Here is a 24098-nt window from a genome sequence, read left to right as displayed (position 1 = left end):
GACTTCCATGTAGGACACTGGCTTGCCACCCTGTGACCACCCTAACCCTAGAAAAAAGGATGCAGTACTCAGGTGTCATTCATTCAAAGCCATTCCTCTTTTGGTATCCACCCATTTTCCAGACGGTGACACTGAGGCTCAGGAAGGAGTAGGGACTTGCACAAAGCCCTTTGGGAAGCAGGCTGGGAAACGGTGGAGGGAGGGTGGCCATTAGCCCCAAGGAGACACAGGATCTGGGCTCTGTCTTTCGCCTTCCTCCCAGAATACGCTGCCATCAACTCCATGCTGGACCAGATCAACTCCTGTCTGGACCACCTGGAGGAGAAGAACGACCACCTCCACGCCCGCCTCCAGGAGCTGCTGGAGTCCAACCGGCAGACACGCCTGGAGTTCCAGCAGCAGCTCGGGGAGGCCCCCAGTGATGCCAGCCCCTAGGCTCCGAGAGCCCCCAACCGGGACCCAACCCTGCCTCCCTGGGCTAGGCTCTGGCCTGGGTACTCACCTCCTGGCTTAGACACCTTCTCAAGGGCTGGTCTTCAGGGTCCCCTGGTGGGTCTGCCTACCTGGACCACCCTTCCTGCCTGGGCCTCCCCTTGGCCTACCTGGGCCAGCCCCCACTGCCTGGCATCCCCTCCTGGGGCCAAGAGTGGGGCCTGCAACCCACCCACATGCCTGCCCACCCAACTCCTGGGCACTCCCCACTCTGCCCAGGCCTTGAGTGTCCACATTAAATGGGTCTCCCACACCGCTGTGCCTCTCTCCTCTGTATCCCAGGACGAGAACCCCAGGAGCTGCTGGAGGTGAACAGGGCCATCTAGGTGTTCAGGTGTTGATCATGTACTGGCGGCTCAGAGGCCAGGTGGTGGGGCTGGGGTTCTTGGTCACCTGTACTTCTGGACACAGAAGGTGCAGGTGAGGGCAGGGCTTCCTCCCTACCTGGTACATTCCTGGCCAGCAGCTGCGTCCTAGCCCAGAAGCCCAATTGAGGCTGCTGGACAGGCTGTGGGACCTTGTGTGATGCTCTCAGCCTCTCTGGGTACTAAGGCCTTTTGCCAAGACAGCCAACACCAAGACATGCTATGCAGCCTCCGCATTGCCCTCCTACTCCTGGCCTGTCTCCCCAGTAACAGGGTTGGTCTGGTCATTTATCTCTCTGGGTCTTTCTAATGAGGAAATAGCAGAAGTAAAGGGCCAACTCAGCCCGAGCCCTATCCACCCATGATTCATCTTACGGCCGCCTGACCAGGAGGGCGGGGTGCCTGCTAGTGAACCAAGAAGAGAACCAGAGGGCCTGAGCAGCAAGGACCCCACTCCTGCACTCCAAAGGGTGCAGCTGGAGAGCCAGGCCAGCATGGGTCAGAGAGGTCAGGCCCAGGTCAAATCCCAGCCACTTAGCAACTGCGTGGCCTTCAGCAAGTCACTTGACCTTGCCAGGCCTCCAGCCAAAGGAACTTCCCCAGGTCTGATATGTTATTAAGAGGGAAACTTGGCCAGGCACAGTGGCTCACACCTATAATGCCAGCAGTTTGGAATGCCACGGTGGGTGGATTGCTCGAGCCCAGGAATTTGAGACCAGCCTGGGCAACATGGCGAAACACCATCTCTACCAAGAACATAAGAAAAATTACCCAGGCGTGATGGTGCATGCCCATGGTCCCAGCTACTCGGGAAGTTGAGTTGGGAGGATGGCTTAAGCCTGGGAGGCAGAGGTTGCAGTGAGCTGAGATTGGCACCACTGTACTCCAGTTTGAGCAACAGAGCCAGACCCTGCCTCAAAAGGATAAAAATGAGCCAGGTGTGGTGGCTCACGCCTGTAATCCCAGCACTTTGGGAGGCCAAGACAGGCGGATCATTTAAGGTCAGGAGTTCAAGACCAGTCTCACCAACATGGCGAAACCCGGTCTATACTAAAAATACAAAAAATTAGTTGAGCATGGTGGCATGCACCTGTAATCCTAGCTACTCAGGAGGCTGAGGTAGGAGAATCACTTGAACCTGGGAGGTGGAGGTTTCAGTGAGCCAAGATTGGGTCATTGCACTCCACCGTGAGAGACACAGTGAGACTCCATCTCAAAAAATAAATTTAAATTAAATTTTTTTTTTTTTTTTTTTTTTTTTTTTGAGATGGAGTCGCCCAGGCTGGAGTGCAATGGCACGATCTCGGCTCACCGCAACCTCTGCCTCCCAGGTTGAAGCGATTCTCCTGCTTCACTGTCTCAGCCTCCCGAGTAGCTGGGATTACAGGTGCCCGCCACCATGCCTGGCTAATTGTATTTTCAGTAGAGATGGGGTTTCTCCATGTTAGCAAGGCTGGTCTCAAACTCCTGACCTCAGGTGATCTGCCCACCTCAGCCTCCCAAAGTGCTGGGATTACCAGCATAAACCACCGCACCTGGCTCAAAAATTAATTAATTAATTAATTAATTATTTTTTTGAGATGGAGTCTCACTCTTTTGCCCAAGCTGGAGTGCAGTGGCACCATCTCGGCTCACTGCAGCGTCCGCTTCCTGGGTTCAAGCAATTCTCTCTGCCTCAGCCTCCCAAGTAGCTGGGATTACAGGTGCCCGCCACAACGCCCAGCTAATTTTTGTATTTTTTAGTGGAGATAGGGTTTCGCCATGTTGGCCAGGCTGGTCTTGAACTCCTGACCTCAGGTGATCCACCCGCCTCAGCCTCCCAAAGTGCTGGGATTACAGGCATGAGCCACTGCACCCGGCCTAAAACTTTTTTTAAAAGAGGGAAACCAAAGTTCAGACAGGGCCGGGCGCGGTGGCTCAAGCCTGTAATCCCAGCACTTTGGGAGGCCGAGGCGGGTGGATCACGAGGTCAGGAGATCGAGACCATCCTGGCTAACATGGTGAAACCCCGTCTCTACTAAAAATACAAAAAACTAGCCGGGCGTGGTGGCGGGCGCCTGTAGTCCCAGCTACTCGGAGGCTGAGGCGGGAGAATGGCGTGAACCCGGGAGGTGGAGCTTGCAGTGAGCCGAGATCGCGCCACTGCACTCCAGCCTGGGCGACAGAGCGAGACTCCGTCTCAAAAAAAAAAAAAAAAAAAAAAAAAACAAAGTTCAGACAGGTGAAGTGCCTTGTGATCCAGAGTCCCTGGTTCCCAGGGAGCCTGTCTGGCCTTCCAGTTCTGCCACCACATGGCCCAGAGAGGCTGGGTGCTGGCTGAGAGCTGGCTGGGGTGCCCCCCTTCCCCTCTCCACCCAGACAGAAGTACTGGTGGGAACTGCACAGCCAAACTACTTTGTTTTATTGGATTTTGAGTAAAAACACGAACCATGTCAAAGTTTCCAGGCAGACTCCTAAAAAGCATTAGCAGATTTGGACCCAGGCAGGCTGGGGGACAGGGAGGTCCCTCTATCAGGTTTTAAGGCGGGTGGAGCGCCGAGGTAGTGGGGGTTGGGAGGGTCGAGCCGTCACCTTGCTGGGTGTTTTGTCCTGGGTGTTGGGCTGGGAGGGTGGGCGGCCGCCGGAGGTGAACAGGGCTGTCAAAGCGTTCCGGGCGTTGATTGCGCATCGGCGGCTCACAGGTCGGGTGGTGGGGCTGGGGTTCTTGGCCGCCTTGTATTTCTGGATACAGAAGGTGCAGGTAAGGTCAGGGTCTCCTCCCTACATGGTATGCTCCTGGCCAGCAGCTACTTCCCTAGCTCTGGCTGAGACAGTATTAGTGTGCTCTGTGACCCTGCATGATGCACTCAGCCTCTCTGGGCCAAGACTCTGGAGCTAACAGCCTCGCACTCAGCATCCCCTTGAACAATAAGAGCCCAACCCCACCCCAGTTCTAATTTTCTCCCTATTGGTGCAGGGGTGGTGTCTTGGGGTTGAGGCCCAGCACAAGAAGGGGTGGCCACTAGCCACCCGGATCAGCTTGGATACGACTGAGTCTGTGGCCAGGGGAGGACAGGGCAGGATGTCCGGCTCACCTGCAGGTTCTCAAAGTGGCCCAAGGACTTGCAGTGGGAGAGCTGTGCCCCTGAGTTGCTGTGATAGAACTTGTGGCAGATGCGGCAGACGTAGCCCATCACGGGTACCAGGAAGTCCACACCTGTAGGACGGGATGGCAGGGTCTGCACTCGCATCCCTGTACCAGCGAGGTGTCCCTCCCTCTCTAGGGGCCCATGTGCTCCCCGACCCTCTAGGCAGGAGCGGAAGAGAAGGCTTCCCAGCCAGAATGCCATGGCCGGAATCTGGGAGGGTCACGTGGAGGCTGGGCCTAAGGGCTGAAGCTCCTGTGGGTGGGCTCAGGGCTGGGGCCTTACCATATGCAGTATTGGGGCTGTAGGTCTCCGAGCCCTTCCACTCTTCTCTGGATATATCTCTGGACCTCATCTGAAAACATGCAAGCATGAGCCTCGGATCTGGCTTCCCCTAGACACCTCCCAGATGCAGGTCAGGGGCCTGGAGCCTACCAATGCCCTTGGACACACAGAATCCCCTTGATTTCCAGGAGGTAGTGGGTGGTGGTCTCTGAGTCTTTGCACATGGTGATCCTGCTTTCCAGAGTGCTCTTCCCAATCTATACTTTCTAGACTCTGTTCAACTAACTAGCCTCCTCCTCCAGGAAGTCCTCCTGCTCCTACAGGGGCCATAATCCATGCCAGGTGTGCCCAAGATATCATGTGTCATCTGACTGAATCCTCATAACAACCCTATATGGCTACACCCATTTTACTAAGAAGAAACTGAGGCCCAGGGACATTAACTCACTTGTCTAGGGTTGCACAGCTGGTTTGCGGAGGAGCTGGGCAGGGAACCCTGTAGGTCTAAGCCATAGTTCACACTCAACCATGAGCCCCCTGCTAGCTCCCTAAGGTCCTATCCAATACTGCAGTGACCTTGGTCCTAGGGGGTGGGTTCAGTGGATCAAAGACTGTGCATTTCACCTGCTGGATGTCAGCCCCTTCCGGATGAGGTCATCTGACTCTGGCCATGTCAGCCCTAGCAGGCCTAGCAGTGCCCTCCACCACTCACCAGGCAAACAAATGTGGCTTCCAAGAAGGACAACCACCCCCGTTTGCTAAGCCCTTCCTAGGACCAAGCCGTGGGCCCTGGGTTTCCCTTATTGTCCAAGTTCAGATTGTTATTTCTGAGCAGAGGCAACTGAGGCTCAGAGAGGCCAAGTGGCTTGCCTGAAATGTTGTTGCTACTGAGCAAGGAAGATGGGCCTCATACTGCCCTGCCTAGGACTGCAGGCCACCCCCACAACGCTTCCTCCCCAGCCCCTTCATACCCCACTGTGACTGCCACAGCCTATAAGTAGCCCCAGCTGGCCCCTGGACTGTAACTGGGGCAGCCTCAGTGAGGGCAAGGACGAGGCCTTGGCCCTCATGGGTCCCTGCGTCCAGCACCAGGGCCTGACCCAGAAGACGCGCTCTGGAAACGTGTCAAACTGCAAAGAATCTGGCTGGGCACGGTGGCTCACGCCTGTAATCCCGTCACTTTGGGAGGCCAAGGCGGGTGGATCACCTGAGGTCAGGAGTTCAAGACCAGCCTGGCCAACATGGTGAAACCCTGTCTCTACTAAAAATACAAAAATTAGCCAGGCGTGGTGGCGGGTGCCTGTGATCCCAGCTACTTGGGAGGCTGAGGCATGAGAATCACGTGAACCCAGGAGGTGGAGGTTGCAGTGAGCCAAGATCACACCACTGCACTCCAGCCTGGCCGACAGAGCAAGACTCTGTCTCAAAAAAATAAATAAAAATAAAAACTGCAAAGATTCCAAGCTCCTCCAGCTCCTCATTGATGGGAGACAGGGTAGCTGCGGCATTGGAAAGCTGGACTCTGAAGGTTTCAGTTCGTGCCATCCAATCTGATGAGATTCAGCCAGGATAGTGCTTGGTACACACGCCTGGAACATAGTAAGTGCTCAAAAAGATGTCTGTTGCTGGCTGGGTGCGGTGGCTCACACTGTAATCCCAGCACTTTGGGAGGCCAAGGCAGGTGAATCACAAGGTCAGGAGTTCAAGACCAGCCTGGCCAACATGGTGAAACCCCGTCTCTACTAAAAATACAAAAATAATTAGCTGGGCAAGTGACAGGCACCTGTAATCCCAGGTACTCGGGAGGCTGAGGCAGGAGAATCGCTTGAACCTGGGAGGCAGAGGTTGCAGTGAGCTGAGATCGCACCATTGTACTCCAGCCCAGGCGACAGAGTGAGACTCTGTCTCAAAAATAAATAAATAAATAAATAAATTAATTAATTAAAAGATGTCTGCTGCTATCAGCCTCACCATTATCATCACTATCATCTGACTTTTCCTTTGCACGCTACATAGTTTCCCACCTTGGTGCCTTTACTGATGCTGTTCCCTTTCCCTTCCTCCACACAGGTCCAAATTTCAGTCAGGCTTTGCATATTTTAACTGCTACTCTCTAGTCATCATGCATAATTACATAGTCATGCAGAAGGCAGTTGACAGTAATAATCAGTTGTGGCATGCATTAGTGCCCACAGATGCCAGCCCAGTGTCTGGCCTCCGGGAGGTGGGATGAGGTCTGTTCTGGGCTGGGAATCCAGCACCGAGCCCGCCTCCCACACCCTCCCCCGAGCACCTGCTTGCAGAGTTCCTCCTCAACCTCGATCTCTTCTTCATCCTCATCATCCTCTTCCTCTTCATCACCCTCAAAGCAACCCACAGCGTCCACTGTAATGAAGTGGTCCTCATCTTGGCCAGCAATCTCCTTCTCAAGCGACTTCAGCTGCCCAGGGAGCAGGCAAGGGGCTCAGGTCAGCTCTGAACAGCCAAGGGGCCATGCCCTACCCACCCCACCCCTCCCCTGAGAGTCTCGATCCCTCCAGACCTGCTGTGAGTTTGGGCTGGGAAAAACCTCAGCTTGCTGCATGGCCTTGGCCAAGGCTCTGTACCTCTCTGGGCCCATGTCCTCTGAGGGAGCTCGGGTTACCTCCTTGGCTTTGTCCTTATGACCCTGGGACTTCACGTGCTCCACAAACTTGCGAGGGGTTTTGAAGTAGCGGTTGCAAACGGTGCAGAACGGTCGCAAGGATTGTTTGGCGATCTGGAAAAAGGCAGGCCGACCAAGCAGTGTCCCCAGGTGCAAGCCCCCTGACTAGCACCTAGGCAGGGCCCGGCAAGAGCTCACCTCCCCTGGGCAGGCCCACCATATCTGTAACAAGCTGGGCTGTGCTCCACCCCTGCACTGGAACGTGGGCAAACACATGTCTTCGTGGTGTGGGTGGCTGAGAGATGCGATGGCAGATGGCAACACAGAGACAGGACAGACACAGAGAGAAGACGAGAGAGAGGGCAGCTGCCCAAATAACCCGTGAGCCCCATGGCTGAATGGCAGGGTGAGATGGTACCTGGCCTACACTGGACAGATGGGGAACCTGAAGCCCGAAGAAGAAACAAGACTGACTCATCCAGAACTGCATTGTGGGTTATGCGGGTACAGGGACAAAGAGGAACGTTTACTTTCCTCCTGGGGCTCTGTGTTGCCTGGCCTCCGCTTGGAGACAGCAGTGCGGGTGCCTCTGCAGCGTGCAGGCCCTCCTACCTTGTGGTCCTGTGTCCTTCGGTGTTGGATCAGGTCCCCCACGTAGTAGAGCTGGCAGGTGTTACACCAGCGCCTTGGTGGAGGCTCCCTGGATGACAACAGTCAAAGCAAGTACAATGTGAAGCCAGAAAGACAGCAGCTGTCCGAGAGTGCTCCGTAAGTGTCATGCCATTCCAATAGCAATTCCCACAGGATCTCTTAGGGAAGCTTAACACACCGGTTCTGGGCCGGGCGCGGTGGCTCAAGCCTGTAATCCCAGCACTTTGGGAGGCCGAGGCGGGCGGATCACGAGGTCAGGAGATCGAGACCATCCTGGCTAACATGGTGAAACCCCGTCTCCACTAAAAATACAAAAAACTAGCTGGGCGAGGTGGCGGGCGCCTGTAGTCCCAGCTACTCGGGAGGCTGAGGCAGGAGAATGGCGTGAACCCGGGAGGCGGAGCTTGCAGTGAGCTGAGATCGCGCCACTGCACTCCAGCCTGGGTGACAGAGCAAGACTCTGTCTCAAATAAAATAAAATAAAATAAAAATAAAAATAAAAAAACACACACCGATTCTGAGGTTCATCTAGATGAGTACTTAAGCAGAAATAACCCAGGAAACTTTAGGGGGAAGGGGAATGAAGCACTGGGGATGCCAACCTTTAAAATGAAAACGACAAGCTACAATAGATAAAACTGTGTAGTGTGATGTACATCCTGACAGTGTATCAATGGGAAAGAATGGAAAGTCCTAACCAGGTTCAAATATTGGTAAGAATTCAGCTTCGCGGGCTGGGCGCGGTGGCTCAAGCCTGTAATCCCAGCACTTTGGGAGGCCGAGACGGGCGGATCACAAGGTCAGGAGATCGAGACCATCCTGGCTAACACGGCGAAACCCCGTCTCTACTAAAAACACAAAAAATTAGCCGGGCGAGGTGGCGGCGCCTGTGGTCCCAGCTACTCGGGAGGCTGAGGCAGGAGAATGGCGGGAACCCGGGAGGCGGAGCTTGCAGTGAGCTGAGATCTGGCCACTGCACTCCAGCCTGGGCGACAGAGCGAGACTCCGTCTCAAAAAAAAAAAAAAAAAAAAAAAAAAAAAAAAAAAAAAAAAGAATTCAGCTTCGCCAGCCTGGGCAACATGGCGAAACCCCTTCTCTAGCAAAAATACAAAAAATGAGCCAGGCATGGTGGCTCATGCACCTGTGGTCCCAGATACTCAGGAGGCTGGGGTGGGACAATTGCTTCAGCCTGGGAGGCAGAAGTTGCAGTGAACTAAGATAGTGCCACTGCACTCCAACCTGGGTGACAGAGTGAGACCCCCATCTCAAAAAACAGAATTCAGCTTCTGATAAATTGGTATTGAAAAGCATAGATTATACAACAAGTTATGTCAGAACAATTTATTGTCTACTTGGAGAAGAAAGGCCTTCTGCTTCCACCTTCCACCTTACTTGAAAATGAATTCTAGCTGAACTACCAGAGAGTCAGGCATAAAAATAAAAACCAAACACTTTAAAAAAGGGAGGCCAGGCACAATGGCTCACACCTGTAATCCCAGTCCTCAAGGCAGGAGGACTGCTTGCGCCCAGGAGTTTGAGACCAATCTGAGCAACATAGCAAGACCCCATCTCTATGAAACATAAAAAACATTAGCTGGGTTTGGTGGCACATGCCTATAGTCCTAGCTACTCAGAAGCTGAGGTGGGAGGATTGCTTGAGCCCAGGAGGTGGAGGCTGTAGTGAACCGTGACTGTGCCACTGCACTCTAGCTGGGGCAACACAAGACACTGTCTCCAAAATAAATAATAAATAAATAAAAAGGGGGCCAGGCACAGTGGCTCATGCCTATAATCCCAGCACTTTGGGAGGCTGAGGCAGGAGGATCGCTTGAGCCCAGAAGTCCAAGACCAGCCTAGGCAACATAGTGAGATCTTGTCTCTACATAAAATAAAATTAGGCATGCTGGTGTGGGAGACGGAGGTTGCAGTGAGCTGAGATCGCGCCACTGCACTCCAGTCTGGGCAACAGAGCAAGACTCTGTCTCAAAAAAAAAAAAAAAAAAAAAAGTATCTGAATCAGTGAAAATAAGGACTCTCTATAAAATATGCAAGTATACAATTTTTTCATAAATTTTAGGGGGCACGTAACCCCCCTGTCCACTGAGAAAGCGCTGTAAGAGCTCTGCTGGGGAAGGCTGCTTAGGACAGAAAGTGTTTGTGTTGTCATGTAGCATGAATCTGATTTTTATTTTTAAAGACTGTATAAATCCAGAAAGGATCACAAGAAGAACTAGGTCAAAATGTAAGCAGTGTTTATCTCTGGGTAATGGGATTATGGGTGATTTTTATCTTCTTGTGTGTCTGTGTCCTTGTATTTTCAAAACATTATATAATGAGCGAATTATTTTTATAATCAGAAAAAAATTTTTTTTTAGTCAAAAAAGGCACATCAGCCACACAGTGAGAGTACCAGGTTTTAGGTTTTAAGATTTAGGGACACTTACTGTCCTCAGTAAAATCTTCTTAATACTGCTGCAAGCAACAAAATCACTTTAAAGCAGCTTGCACTGCTGTGGAATATTCCTTTTAAACACAGTTTTGTAAAGTTTGCATTTTTTTTTTTTCTTAAAGAAATAGGGTCTCGCACTGTCATCCAGGCTGGAGTGCAGTGGCATGATCAAGGCTCACTGCAGCCTCCACCTCCTGGGCTCAAGCAGTCCTCCCACCTCAGCCTCCTAAGTAGCTGGGACTACAAGTGCACGCCACCAGGCCTGGCTAATTTTTTATAGTTTGTAGAGGCACAGGTCTCAGGATGGGCTGGTCTTGGACTCCTAAACTCAAGCAATACCCCCACCTCAGCCTCTCAAAGTGCTGGGATTATAGGTGTGAGCCACCATACCAGTCTGGCTCTATTTTTTTAATGTGCATTTTGATCTCTGTGAGAGAAAAACACAATAAATGAAGAAAGGGGGTGGGGAGAGAACATGGTCATCAAACAGGTGGACACCTTGTGCCAGTGTCATGTCTGAGGCTGCCCAGAAATGGCCAAAGGCCGGGCATGGTGGCTCACACCTGTAATCCCAGCACTTTGGGAGGCCAAGGCGGGCAGATCACGAGGTCAGGAGATCAAGATCATCCTGGCTAACATGGAGAAACCCCATCTCTACTAAAAATACAAAAAATTCGCTGGGCATGGTGGTGGGCGCCTGTAGTCCCAGCTACTCGGGAGGCTAACGCAGGAGAATGGCGTGAACCCGGGAGGCGGAGTTTGCAGTGAGCCGAGATCGCACCACTGCACTCCAGCCTGAGCAACAGAGCAAGACTCCGTCTCAAAAAAAAAAAAAAAGGCCAGCAGTTCGAGACCAGCCTGGGGCAATGTGGTGAAACCCCCCTCTCTACTAAAAATACAAAAATTAGCCAGGCATGGTGGCACGCCTGTAATCCCAGCTACTTGGGAGGCTGAGGCACGAGAATTGCTTGAACCCGGAAGCAGAGGTTGCAGTGAGCCATGATCATGCCACTACACTCTAGCCTGGGTGACACAGTGTGACTGTCTCAAGAAAAAAAAAAGAAAAGAAATGGCAAGGGCTTATTTCACAGCACCTGCCCTATGGGCTTTGAGGAGGAAAGAGATGGGCACCCCCCCAACTAGGGTATTGGGATCCAGCCTTCAGCCCCATTCCTGGGAACACCCCCCCTGCCTTCCATGGGGAAACGTATTTCCATGTGATTTGGGTAGAGCTGGCCTGCCTAGGCCTAGCCAGTCAGAACGCCCCATCCCTGGCCAGGGGATTGCTTCAGAAACGTGCACATGACCACAACCAAATTAACCAGCATTTCCCCTAGAAACTGTTCTGCTACTGCAGACACAGGTGACTGCCCTTCCTTGGAGGTCACTGTGCAGGGAGGCTGGGGCTGTGGGTACCTGGTGCCCACTGTAGTAAGAGATGGAGCCTCTCTAAGAAATGGTATCCCCTGGGTCCAGCTGTATCTCTTGCCTTCCCACTTACCTAAGCCAAAACCGTTGCTCCTTTTTGCTCAAGCTAATTTCTGTCTTACAGAAATTAGAATTTTTGTCACTTACAACCGCAAAGAACCGCCACTGATGCAGGAGGACAGTATTGATGTCTTTGTGTTGGGGACCAAGGTGAGGTGGTCGTAGCTAGGGACTGGAGGGACTTTGTACATTTTTGTTGTTGTTTTTGAGATGGAATCTCACTCTGTCACCCAGGTTGGAGTGCAGTGGTGTGATCTCGGCTCACTGCAACCTCCGCCCCCGGGTTCAAGCAATTCTGCCTCAGCCTCCCAAGTAGCTGGGATCACAGGCATGCACCACATTACCCAGCTAACTCTGTATTAGTGGAGAAGGGGGTGCCACCATGTTGGCCAGGCTGGTCTTGAACTCCTGACCTCAGGTGATCTGCCCACGTCAGCTTCCCAGAGTGCTAGGATTACAAGCCTGAGCCACTGCACCTGACCATAATGTTCTTCATGGCCTCGGGGCCAAGTAGGATTCAAGAGAAGACTTCATGGAGAGAGATCATTGGGAGAGGGTTTGATAAATCCCCGACACCTGAAGCTTGTTAACAGCTTGTGCTAAGTATGTCTTTTTAGTTTCCTTCTGTGTCACAAGATCTATTTTTATACAAACAACTCATTCTGCAGATGCAATTTTGAATCCTGTTTTATCTGACATTGCATCACCTTTCCACATTATTATAAATTCCCCAGTTATCCTATTTGTTCATTGTTCCATGAGCTGGGCGGGCTTTTTCACCATCTAACCAATCCCCTACTTTTGAGTATTTTAGATCATTTCCCGTTAGCTTTTTTTTTTACCATGATACTAATAGCAAAGAACGTCTCGGTGAGTCATCATTCTCCTGTGTTTATGATTATTTCACCCAAGTAGAAAACCACTCAAGGAAACTCTTCTCAACGTGAGAAACAGCTAACAGAGACGCAGGCTGCAGGCAAGCGGAGGTCACCAAGAGCCCTTCCTGTCCCCTCAGCCCCACCTGGAAGCTTCAAATCGTGACCTCTGTAAAATCAGGACAGAGCCCGTGACCACTGACTCAAGGGCCTGTCCAGCCTATGAAAGTGTTTGATTTGCCCTCCATAGGGTTTGTTTTGTTTCAATTCTGAACTAGCTGTTAACATTTTGAAATTGGGAGATTTCACATACAAACCTGGATTTCTGGATTCTTCTTAAAACTAAGAGATCTGGGCCAGGCGCGGTGGCTCAAGCCTGTAATCCCAGCACTTTGGGAGGCCGAGACGGGCGGATCACGAGGTCAGGAGATCAAGACCATCCTGGCTAACACGGTGAAACCCCGTCTCTACTAAAAAATACAAAAATCTAGCCGGGCGAGGTGGCGGGCGCCTGTAGTCCCAGCTACTCGGGAGGCTGAGGCAGGAGAATGGCGTAAACCTGGGAGGCGGAGCTTGCAGTGAGCTGAGATCCGGCCACTGCACTCCAGCCTGGGCGACAGAGTGAGACTCCGCCTCAAAAAAACAAAAACAAAAACAAAAAAACCAAAAAACTAAGAGATCTGGAGCTGAGAAGCAGCTGTCTCATGAGACAGAGCCTGTGTCCCAGCTGTGGCCCTAGCTAACACGGTCCTGCTGCTGAGATGACATGTCCCAGCCCTTGCACACCTTTACAACTGCCCACAGAGTCCTGAAAGCACCTCCGGCTGCCCGCCAGGCCTTCCCGCCCCAGTCTAGTTCCAGATCCCAGGAGGGCTGAAGTTTCTGATTAAACAGGCCCCCATGACAATGAAAGGGGGAGACACAGGGAAGCCCTAACCTCCAACCACAAAAGAACCTGATCCTCAGCCTTGTCACCCCACAGCGGGGTCAGCACACGTGCCGCAGGGGGCTGGGGTCTGTGCCACAACCTGTCCTCTCCCACAGGGATGGTCACACTGTTCCTGTCTAGAGGGAACCTTAAGAGACTGTCATGAATTCCTGTACTATATCCCTCACCAAGCCATGTTACAGGCAGGGAAAACTGAGGTTCAAGGTCACACAGTTAGCAGTGTGAGGAGGCCTGGCTGGCGGCGGCAATGCTTAACCCAAAGGTAGACCCTGCAGATAGCAGATTCAGGCCCTGGCTGACGAGACCACCTCCCCACAACGCAGAGCTTCCACGATCCCCCACTCACTCATCCTCTGTCTCCAGGACATCCCGGGGCATGGGCAGCAGGGACAGGAGGCAGGCTTGGCTCATGTGCTGGATCTCCCCTAGCCGCTGCTGGTGCTGAGGCTCCGACATGTGGTCCTGGAACTCCTGCAGCAGGAGGGAGTGAGGGATGGGCCTGGGGCGTGAGCCTGGAACAGTGGGCAAGGCTGGGGCCTCGGGAGGCAGATCCCAGCCTCATCACTGTGAGCCCATTTCTCTCACCACACATTTCTCTCTTGTGTAGGCTAGAGCAGGCACGATAAACTGAGACACAGGGTACATGCCAGCCCAAGCTTCTGCCCCTCCCAGAGAATGTGTGAGTGCCTCAAAGACAAGGAGCAGCCTGGTTAGCATCCAGGTCTCCAAGGCTCTACCAGGTGAGGCACAGAGTAACACAGCTCACAGCACAAGAGTAGTAATAATACAAGTACAATGCGATCATGATTACTGCTACACTCACTTTGGGCCAGGCCTGCGCTCAGGACTCCAATGTCACGTTGGTGCCTCCCCAGAACCACCCAGTGAGGTAGATTCTAAACGTTTTTTTCTTTTTTTTTTTTTTTTTTTGAGACAGAGTCTTGCTCTGTCACCCAGGCTGGAGTACGGTGGCATGATCTCAGCTCACTGCAACCTCTGCCTCCTGGATTCTCCTGCCTCAGCCTCCTGAGTAGCTAGGATTACAGACGCACGCCACTACATATTTTTAGTAGAGATGGGGTTTCACCATGTTGGTCAGGCTGGTCTCAAACTCCTGACCTCGTGATCCGCCCACCTCGGCCTTCCAAAGTGCTGGGTTTACAGGCGTGAGCCACCGTGCGGGACCCTAAACTTTCCTTTGTCTGACGTAAGAGGAAATAGGCACGGGGTGGAATTCGCTTTCCAAGGTCCCCCAGCTACTCAGAGCCGATATGAACCAGGTCTGCCTGACTCTAAAAACCTGCTTGAGCCCAAGAGGTAGAGGCTGCAGTGAGCTGAGATGATGCCACTGCATTCCAACCTGGGAGACAGAGTAAGACCCTGTCTTGAAACAAAAAACCAAAAAAACAAAACCACCAAAACCTGCCTTCTTGGCTGGTCAGGAAATGTTTCCCAAGCAAATGCATGGCTGCTGGAGGCAGGGCCCAGTGCAGCCTGAGGCAGCCTTGGGAGGGCAGGTTGCGCACTCCACGAAGGCCCCACCCCTCCCCGCCCTTATCTCCTGTATCAGTACCTGCTGGCTGGAGCAGCTGGCCTTGCAGATGTAGCAGAAGAACTGGAGGGCCTGCTTTGAGGGAGTGCTGGTAGCTGCAGGGGTGGAGGAGGCAGAGTCACTGGGGCGGGGCACAGGTGTCAGGGGTACAGTGCTAAAGGCCCGGCTGTCACTGCTCTGCAGAATGGTGACCTTCAGGGAGCCCCCAGCGCCCCATACCTGCATGGGGAGTAGAAACTGAGCTTCTACCAACTGTGTACTTACAGTGGGCCAGCCCAGCATTCAACATCTACCAACATTGTCTCATCAGATCTTCCTGACGATGGGGAAACTGAGGCTCTGAGCTGTTAGGGGACCACCCCAGCTTACACAGCTAGAAAGCACTGCAGTCAGGATGCGTACCCAGGTCAGCCTAAAGTACCACCCGTCCCACCCCTTGTAGGACAGATGGGGAAACAGACTCATAGAAGGGAAAGGGTTTGCCCACAGTTATGCAGAGCTGGGACCCAAACCCCACAGAGAGGCTTCCACTCTGTGCTCTCTCCATGAGGGCAACATTACCCATGCAAGACTGGGGCTCTTGCTTGGGGATGGGCAGGCTGGAAGGGATGGATGTGAAGACAGCACAACAGCAAGAAGGTCCCATGCAGACCACTGTCAAGCCCAGCCTGGTCTGTCCCCCCATCCTAGGCAGAGGGCTGTCATCCCATTTCACAGTGGGGGAAACACAAGGAGGCCCTGAGGTGGCCTGGGGCAGAAAGAGGCCATCCCACCCTGCTGGGCTCTGTGGCCCTCACACTGCCACATCAGGGCCTCTACCCACCCCTGGCATCTCTCTTGCTCTGTTTTCACATTCTCCCACATCTAGGCCACTGGCCGACTCCTTCTGGATCTCTTCCATGCTGACTTGGGTGCCCACAGGCTCCGGCAAGGTCTTTTCCATGCCTGAAATGACAGATGTGCTGTTTCCCAGAGTGCATCTCCCACCCCAGGACCAAGAGCTGCTTTCTCCGTCCGCAGCCAGAACCTTGAGGCCCCCAGCATGGATGATCCTGGACCTGGGTTCCGGGCCTAGCCATCAGTCCCAGGCAGCACCCAGTTAGGGGAGGAATGAAGGGTCTGGGCAGAGCTGTTCCATCACCAGACCAGCTAGAAGCCAGTGCTCACTTACCTCCACCAGCTTCTACTGCATCAGGTGGCATCTCCAACCCGCAGACATGAACCACAACCGGTGTTTGCTCTGGAGCCAGCACCGACACCTGTGGCTGGGTCTGAGGCTGCTCATGGGTTTGCTCTGGTGGCTGTACTGGCACCTGCGCTGGAGGCTGCTCCTGCGGCTGGACCCTTGGCTGTGCTTGTGTGTGGACCTGTGGATACGTCTGTGTCTGGGCCTGCTTCTGCAGCTGCAGGTGCACCTGCCTTGGGGGCTGTGAACGTGCCTGGGGCTGCAGCCGCTTCTGCAGCTCTGCCTCCTGCTGCAGCTGCACCTGCCTTGGGGCCTGTGAATGTGCCTGTGGCTGTACCTGTGGCTGCACCTGCTTCTGTGGCTCTGCCTCCTGCTGCAGCTGTGGCTGCACCTGCTTCTGTTGCAGCACTAAGTGCTCGGGAGAGGTCTGTGTTTGTGCCTGCTTCTGCAGCTTTGGCTGCACCTGGGCGTCTGTGGGTGGTATCCGTGGCTGAGTCTGTGACTGCACCTGGGCCTGGATCTGCAGGACCCGTGGCTGGAATCGTGGCAGCACTTGGGCTTCCAGGGGCTCAGGCAGCAGGTCTGGTGTCTGTGTCTGTTTCGGTACTGTCATCCGGGCCTGTGGCTGGGCCTTCGCCTGTAGCTGCCCTGGAGGTTCCTTCTCTGTGGGTTCTTCTGAGCTAGGAAGGATCAAAAGAAAATCCCAGTCATGTCTTCAAAGAGGCCCCAGGGGCTCCCAAGGAAGGCCAAAACTAGGCCGAGCATGGTGGCTCCCATCTGTAATCCCAGCATTTTGGGAGGCTGAGGCAGGTGGATCATTTGAGGTCAGGAGTTCGAGACCAGCCTAGCCAATGTGGTGAAACCTGGGATTACAAGTATGAGCCACCATGCCCAGCCCGAGACTGTTTCTTTTTTGTTTTTGTTGTTGTTGTTATTTATTTATTTTTTTTCTGAGATGGAGTTTAGCTCTTGTTGCCCAGGCTGGAGTGCAATGGCACGATCTCGGTTTATTGCAACCTCTGCATCCTGGGTTCAAGCAATTCTCCTGCCTCAGCCTCTGAGTAGCTGGGATTACAGGTATGCACCACCACACCCGGCTAATTTTGTATTTTTAGTAGAGAAGGGGTTTCTCCATGTTGGTCAGGCTGGTCTCAAACTCCCGACTGCAGGTGATCCACCCACCTCAGCCTCCCAAAGTGCTGGGATTACAGGTGTGAGCTACCGCATGCAGCCCAAGACTCAGTTTCTAATGCTCGCTCTACCACTTACAGGCTGGGGAACCCCCTCTGCTACTGCCACTGCCACCCCTGCCTTTGCAGGGCACCCAGGCCCAGGTCAGGTCTTCAGCATCAGTTACCTCCTCAACCTCTTGGCTGGCGGCTCGGACACCTCGCAAGGCTCAGGCTCAGGTGCTGCAGTGCATTTTTCCTTGCTGATGTCCTCTGGGCAGGGTGGTAAATCTTGGTCTGGAATGCAGGCATGAGCGAGGGAACTCAGATGTTGGGGAGAGCATCTCTAACCTCCATGAGATAGAGACTGGGCTCCCCACCTTCCCACCAAGAACCCCAGCCTCCCACACCTGCTTCTATCACCTGCTGACCCGCCCACCGGCCCCGCCCCATCCATGTCCCTCTGAAGGGCCAGCAGCCTCCCTCCCTCACCTTCTGGTGTGTCCATCCCGGGCTCTGCGGCTTCCTCAGACCCCTCTGGGGGGTCTGACTTGTCTTCCACAGGCATTGTCTGAGAAGAAGAATCCTGCTTCCTTTCAGAAACTATGTTGACATCCGATACCCGCCCCATCAGTACCCCCTTGCCCAAGGGCAGCTGCCCCCATCCTCCAGGGGATGATAGGCCCCAAGGACCTCTGGTGGGCCTGGCCCCAGAACTGCTGAGTGGATGATCTTAGTAAAAATGTCCCAGCAATGGTGTCTAGGGGACTCTACCTAGTTGTCTGTTAAATAAACCCAGGTTTGGAGGACACGAAGCCTTCTCCTGGCCACAGTGCTACCTCCTGACCTGACTTCCCACCCAGTTTTCCACGAAGTAGCCAGTGGGGTCCTTCTTTTTTTTTTTTTTTTTTTTTTTTTTGAGACAGAGTTTCACTCTTGTGGCCCAGGCTGGAATGCAATAGTACAATCCTGCAACCTCCACCTCCTGGGTTCAAGCGATTCTCCTGCCTTAGCCTCCCAAGTAGCTGGGATTACAGGCGCACGCCACCACACCTGCCTAATTTTTTTTTTTTTTGAGACGGAGTCTCGCTCTGTCGCCCAGGCTGGAGTGCTGTGGCCGGATCTCAGCTCACTGCAAGCTCCGCCTCCCGGGTTCCGCCATTCTCCTGCCTCAGCCTCCCGAGTAGCTGGGACTACAGGCGCCCGCCACCTCGCCCGGCTAGTTTTTTGTATTTTTTAGTAGAGACGGGGTTTCACCGTGCTAGCCAGGATGGTCTCGATCTCCTGACCTCGTGATCCACCCGTCTCGGCCTCCCAAAGTGCTGGGATTACAGGCTTGAGCCACCGCGCCCGGCCTAATTTTTGTATTTTTAGTAGAGTTGGGGATTCACCATGTTGGCCAGGCTGGTCAGGTCTCAAAATCCTGACCTCAGATGATGTGCCCGCCTCGGCCTCCCAAAGTGCTGGGATTACAGGCGTGAGCCACCGCGCCCGGCCCAATGGGGTCCTTCTAAAATGCAAACCTGATCATGTCTCTTCTTTCAGGCTTAAAGCCCTCCCATGGCTTCCCGCAGCCCTGGTGCATGCCCTACGCCAAGCCTGAAAACCCTCTGCACACCCACCCCTTCCCCGCACAACCTGGCCTCTGCACACTCCCTGCCCCGGCCATGCCCCGACAACCAGCCCTCTCTGCTTATCTCCCTTAGCCTTCTCTCTGGTCAAGCCCCAGGCCCGTCCCTGACCCCAGGCTTTCACTTAGAGCCTCTCGCAGGAAGCCCTCCTGACTCCAGAATGGGTCCAGAACCCACTTCCTTTTCGTGGCATTTCTGTATTCTTTTTTTTCTTCTTCTTCTTCCATAAAGCCAGGGTCTCACTGTGTTTCTCAGGCTGGTCTCGAACTCCTGGGCTCAAGTGATCCTCCTGCCTTGGCCTTCCATAGTGCTGGGATTACAGGCACGAGTTGTCACACCCGGCCTCCACAGTCTTAATTAATTGGTTGGAGCATTATTTGCATTAATATCTCTCACCGCCCTCCCCATTCCTGTCCAAGACCTCAGGGAGGGCCAGGCCAGATACGTCATCTGCACCAGGGAGTCCCCTGCAGGGACTTCCAGATGTCTGCTAAATGAACACACAGCTCTCTCTGGCCAGTTCCAGGGCACCCCAGGAGGCCACCAGAAGCCTGCAGCCTCCCTCCCTCCCTCCTTCCCTCCCTCCTGCTAAGCCCAAGGAATGAGCACTGAGCAGGGAATGGCAATCTGAACATATCAGGATTCTGCCCTTCAGAAAGTACCCAGCTGTCACCCTGCACGACACAGGCACCAGCCTGAGAGTCAGGAGGCCTGGGCTCTGGGTCCACCTCGACAGCTGTGAGACTCAGGACCAACCCCACCCCAATCTCTGAGCCTGGGTTTTTCCATACGTGAAAAAATGAGGGCAGGACAGGTTAGACACTAGATCATATCTGTGATAACAGGCCCGTTGGAAGGTTGGAGGCGGGGCCCCTCGCTGGAGGAAAAGGCCTCACCTCCAGAAGTGGCGTTGCCCCTGCCCTGGAATGCACCCAGGAAAGTGTGTGAGGGAGGAGCTGCGGGGACCTTCAGGGACAGGACAGTCTAGGGAGGAGGTGAGCCCTTTGCAGATCTCCTGCTTACGCCAGGAAAAAGGTAAACACCTCTCAAACACACAAGGAGCCAGGGGGCTGCAGGCTGGAACCTACAGCCAGCAACAGCGCATAGCTTAGGATTTTATAGCATTGTTCTACCCCAGTTACATTTCCTATTGTTTGTTTGTTTCTTTGTTTGTTTGTTTGTCTGAGACGGAGTCTCACTCTGTTGCCCAGGCTGCAGTGCATGATCTCAGCTGACTGCAGCCTCTGTCTTCCAGGTTCAAGTGATTCTCCTACCTCAGCCTTCCTGAGTAGCTGGGATTACAGGCACCCGCCACTAGGGCCCAGCTAATTTTTGTGTTTTTAGTAGAGATGGGGTTTCACCATGTTGGCCAGGCTGGTCTCGAACTCCTGACCTCAAACGATCTGCCCTCCTCAGTCTCCCAAAGTGTTGGGATTACAGGCCTGAGCCACTGCACCCAGCAATTTCTTATACTTCTGTGAATGGCAATTAACTTAGATAGTTTTTAGAATGTCAGGTTACAATATGTTTCCTTTCAAAACAAATGTAACAGAAAGGAAGTTCACTCGTTCAAAGCCATGATCTCCCACACAGTCGCCCCACAGCCTCGGGAGAGCAGTTGAAACTGGCCGGGCTGAATTGAGAGGTCAGTATCAGAAACACACCAGATTGTGAAGATTTCGTAGTTTTTTGTTTTTTGTTTTTTTTGTTTGTTTTTTGTTTGTTTTTTGAGACGGAGTCTCGCTCTGTCGCCCAGGCTGGAGTGCAGTGGCGCGATCTCGGCTCACTGCAAGCTCCGCCTCCTGGGTTTACGCCATTCTCCTGCCTCAGCCTCCTGAGTAGCTGGGACTACAGGCGCCCGCCACCGCGCCCGGCTAATTTTTTGTGTTTTTAGTAGAGACGGGGTTTCACCGTGGTCTCGATCTCCTGACCTTGTGATCCGCCCGCCTCGGCCTCCCAAAGTGCTGGGATTACAGGCGTGAGCCACCATGCCCGGCCTCGTAGTTTTTAAAAAAGGAATGTAAAAGTCTTATTTTTTATATTGATGACAGGTCAAAATAATAGTTTCACATGGGATTGGGTTAAATAAGTTAGTAATATTAATTTAGCCCATTTCTTTTTACTTTATAAGGTGGATACCAGAAAATTTTAAATTACATATATGGCTTATATTTTATTTCTACTGAGCAGTGCTGAATTATTATTATTTTTTTTTTTCTTTTGAGACAGGGTCTCACTTTGTCACCCAGGTTGGAGTACAGCAGTATGATCGTAATTCACTACAGCCTCTAACTCCTGGCCTCAAGCAAACCTCCCACCTCAGCCTCCCAAGTCCCTGGCATTACAGGCATGCACCATCATGCCCTGATAATTTTATTTTTAATTATTAATTTTTTGAGACAGAGTTTCACTCTTGTTCACCAGGCTGGAGTGCAGTGGTACAATCTTGGCTCACTGCAACCTCCTTCTCCTGGGTTCAAGCAATTCTTCTGCCTCCGCCTCCTGAGTAGTCAGGATTACAGGCGTGCACCACCATGCCCAGCGACATTTTTGTATTTTTAGTATAGAAGGGGTTTCGCCATATTAGCCAGGCTGGTTTCAAACCTCTGACCTCAGGTGATCCACCCACCACGTCCTCCTAGAGTGCTGGGATTATAGGCATGAGACCCCAGGCCCAGCCACACTGATAATTTTAAAAGAAACATTAAGCTGGGCACAGTGGCTCACGCCTGTAATCCCAGCACTTCGGGAGGCTGAGGTGGGAGGATCACCTGAGGTCAGGAGTTTGAGACCAGCCTGACCAACATGGAGAAACCCCATCTCTACTAAAAACACAAAATTAGCTGGGCGTGGTGGCGCATGCCTGTAATCCCAGCTACTCGGGTGGCACATGCCTGTAATCCCAGCTACTCGGGAGGCTGAGGCAGGAGAATCGCTTGAACCCGGGAAACGGAGGTTTCAGTGAGCCGAGATCCCACCATTGTACTTCAGCCTGGGCAACAAGAGCGAAACTTTGTCTCAAAAAGAGAAACATTAAGTAAATGGTAGCATTTGTGCATGGCAAAAATCCCTTCAGTGATACAAGAATCTTTGAATTTTGGGAAACACTAAACAAGTCCATTCCTGCCCCCTCATTTTACAGATGAGGAAACTGAGGCATAAAGGGAGTGTGACCTCTTCGAAGGCCCAGGCTGAGCCAGAGAGAGGAAACTGAGGCATAAAGGGGGTGTGACCTGTTCGAAGGCCCAGGCTGAGCCAGAGCGGGTGGCACTGGGGCTGACACCCAGAGTCCCCTCCCACCCACTCCCATCCCCACCTGACCCACCCCAGCCATCACTCACCTTTCGATTGGGGGTGGTAGAGGAGGAGGTCCGGGCCTGTTTCTGGGGGTTCCGTCCTGAAAGGTTGAACTGGGAGGGGTTCATGGGGACCCCAACAGGAGGAGGTCCCAGCAAGGACTGGCGAGTGGCCTGGGGAAAGAACTGTTGCAAATTTGGAGTGGCCAGTTGGGGGGGTGTGAGGCTGGGGGTTGTCAGGCTGGGGGCTGCGAGGCCTGGGGATGCCATGCCGTAGCCTCGGAGGTTACCTGCAGGCAAGAAGTGAGGAGAAGAGGGGTCACACTGGTCAGGTAGCAGAAGGTAGGGTCAGGCGTCAGTGCCCCAGAGCATCATGGGAACATCCCAGATAATTGAAAGGGACCTTCCCACCCAAGGGCAGCTGAAGGGAAGCTACTTGGGAGGCTGAGGCAGGAGAATCACATGAACCTGGGAGGTGGAGGTTGCAGTGAGCCAAGATCGCACCACTGCACTCCAGACTGGACAATAGAGCTTGGACACTGGTGGTGAAGGATTTAGGGCTTTTTTCTGCCCCAGCTAGGGGTGGGGGTGCTGCCTTTAGCATTCCCCAAAACCCTGCTCACCCTCAGGCATGCTTTAGAGTCTGCCATAGAGTAGGTGAGAGACTTAGCACAGCCCATAAGGAGAACCAGCAGGAGGGCTGGTCCCTGGGATAACAGAACACCACCCCTACCCCCACCGGCTACCCTTTATCAGCAGCAACTATGAGCCAGGCACTGTGCTAAGCCCGTTCCTCACACTGCCTCAGTCCCTCGGCCCAGCAGGTATCAGGGTGGGTGTTACTTCTCCCGATGACAAAACAGAGACAGAGTGGAGGTGCAGCTTGCCCAGGGTCTCTATGAGGGGCACCGCCATCCACCTACTGCCCCAGCCAGGATTCTGGGGTCTTCCTCATTCCTCCCTTTCTCTGCCCTATCCCATGCAAGCCATCCCCAGATCCTATCAACTCTGTCTCCTATGCCTCTTCCCAATCTGACTTTCCTGCTCCATCCCCACTCCCACTCCCTGCCTCCTCCCAAAACTGCTTGATCCTTTGCTTGAATTCCAGCCACAGCTTTTGCACAGGATGGCGGCAAACAGTCATCTTTCTCAAACCATATTCTAAGTTCATTTCTCCCTTCTGCCCAAACACTTCCATAGCTCCCTGCTGCTGGGCAGCAAAGCCCATTCCTCACTGCATGGTCTGGCCCTTCCCACCTTTCCAGTCTCCTTTCTTGCCATTCTCCCCACATGTCCCCACTATATTCCAGTCACATGTCCCTGTGCAGTCCTTCAGACATCCTGCCTCAGGGCCTTTGAATGTGCTGTTCCCTCTGCCTGGGCTGTTATACCCGCTGACTCCCATTCACCCTTCAGACCTCCCTATAGGTGTCTCTCCTCCAAGAGACCTTCGCAGACTGTGTCCCCAAAGGCCCCAGCTTCCAGTTCTAGGACGAGCTACATACTTTCCTTGTCTGCTTTTTTTGTTTTGTTTTGTTTTTGAGAGGGAGTCTTGCTCTATTGTCCAGTCTGGAGTGCAGTGGTGCGATCTTGGCTCACTGCAACCTCCACCTCCCAGGTTCATGTGATTCTCCTGCCTCAGCCTCCCAAGTAGCTGGGACTATAGACACCCACCACCATGCCTGGCTAATTTTTGGATTTTTAGTAGAGACAGGATTTCACCATGTTGGCCAGCTGGTCTCAAACTCCTGACCTCACGGTGATCCGCCCACCTCGGCCTCCCAAAGTGCTGGGATTACAGATGTGAGTCACCACATCCAACTCCTTGTCTGCTTTCTGCTTCACATCATCTAACTCAGCTCTGCACCTCACGGGAGGCCCAGAGCTTGGGAAGTATTTAAGGGATGAAAGGCAGTTGGAACTCTTGCCCCAGTGCTGGG

The 24098-nt window shown here is 53.2% G+C and overlaps 5 protein-coding genes across 15 annotated transcripts in view; 2 read left to right on the top strand and 3 right to left on the bottom strand.

The window, feature by feature from the left end:
* The window catches only part of BBLN (bublin coiled coil protein), a 287657-nt gene extending 286912 nt beyond the window's left edge, over positions 1–745 (top strand). For all 3 annotated transcript variants that reach the window (XM_050760501.1, XM_050760500.1, XM_050760502.1), the window contains one exon: positions 263–745. In XM_050760501.1, coding sequence (XP_050616458.1) covers positions 263–435 — 173 coding nt within the window. In that variant the 3' untranslated portion in view covers positions 436–745. The remainder of the gene's footprint in view (positions 1–262) is intronic.
* The window catches only part of DNM1 (dynamin 1), a 158627-nt gene that overhangs the window by 61392 nt on the left and 73137 nt on the right, over positions 1–24098 (top strand).
* PTGES2 (prostaglandin E synthase 2) overlaps positions 1–24098 on the bottom strand; it is a 110769-nt gene that overhangs the window by 43326 nt on the left and 43345 nt on the right. The gene's annotated exons all lie outside the window — the stretch shown is intronic.
* Positions 1–24098, bottom strand: part of DPM2 (dolichyl-phosphate mannosyltransferase subunit 2, regulatory) — a 285267-nt gene that overhangs the window by 230713 nt on the left and 30456 nt on the right. Inside the window, exon 1 of one of the 3 annotated variants that reach the window (XM_050760488.1) lies at positions 11195–11204. The exons of the other annotated variants lie outside the window; for them this stretch is intronic. The gene's annotated coding sequence lies outside the window, so the exon portion shown is untranslated. Of the gene's footprint in view, positions 1–11194; positions 11205–24098 lie in introns of those variants that run through there. 3 annotated transcript variants of the gene reach the window in all.
* CIZ1 (CDKN1A interacting zinc finger protein 1) overlaps positions 1–24098 on the bottom strand; it is a 31110-nt gene that overhangs the window by 1794 nt on the left and 5218 nt on the right. For 3 of the 7 annotated variants that reach the window (XM_050759826.1, XM_050759828.1, XM_050759829.1), the window contains exons 5-17: positions 22204–22448; positions 17724–17817; positions 17420–17528; positions 16048–16742; positions 15700–15821; positions 14898–15095; positions 13671–13795; positions 7524–7611; positions 6912–7025; positions 6561–6707; positions 4268–4337; positions 3932–4053; positions 3236–3578 (exon numbers count right to left, since the gene is read on the bottom strand). In XM_050759826.1, coding sequence (XP_050615783.1) covers positions 3369–3578; positions 3932–4053; positions 4268–4337; positions 6561–6707; positions 6912–7025; positions 7524–7611; positions 13671–13795; positions 14898–15095; positions 15700–15821; positions 16048–16742; positions 17420–17528; positions 17724–17817; positions 22204–22448 — 2339 coding nt within the window. In that variant the 3' untranslated portion in view covers positions 3236–3368. Of the gene's footprint in view, positions 1–3235; positions 3579–3931; positions 4054–4267; positions 4338–6560; positions 6708–6911; positions 7026–7523; positions 7612–13670; positions 13796–14897; positions 15096–15699; positions 15822–16047; positions 16743–17419; positions 17529–17723; positions 17818–22203; positions 22449–24098 lie in introns of those variants that run through there. The other 4 variants (XM_050759832.1, XM_050759834.1, XM_050759831.1 and 1 more) reach the window with 4 other exon arrangements.

The sequence above is a fragment of the Macaca thibetana genome, chromosome 15 (genome assembly GCF_024542745.1).
Source record: "Macaca thibetana thibetana isolate TM-01 chromosome 15, ASM2454274v1, whole genome shotgun sequence".
In the NCBI taxonomy this organism is placed as follows: Eukaryota; Metazoa; Chordata; class Mammalia; order Primates; family Cercopithecidae; genus Macaca; species Macaca thibetana.
Note: the sequence above shows the minus strand (reverse complement) of the source record. Positions and strands in the feature narration are given on the sequence as shown.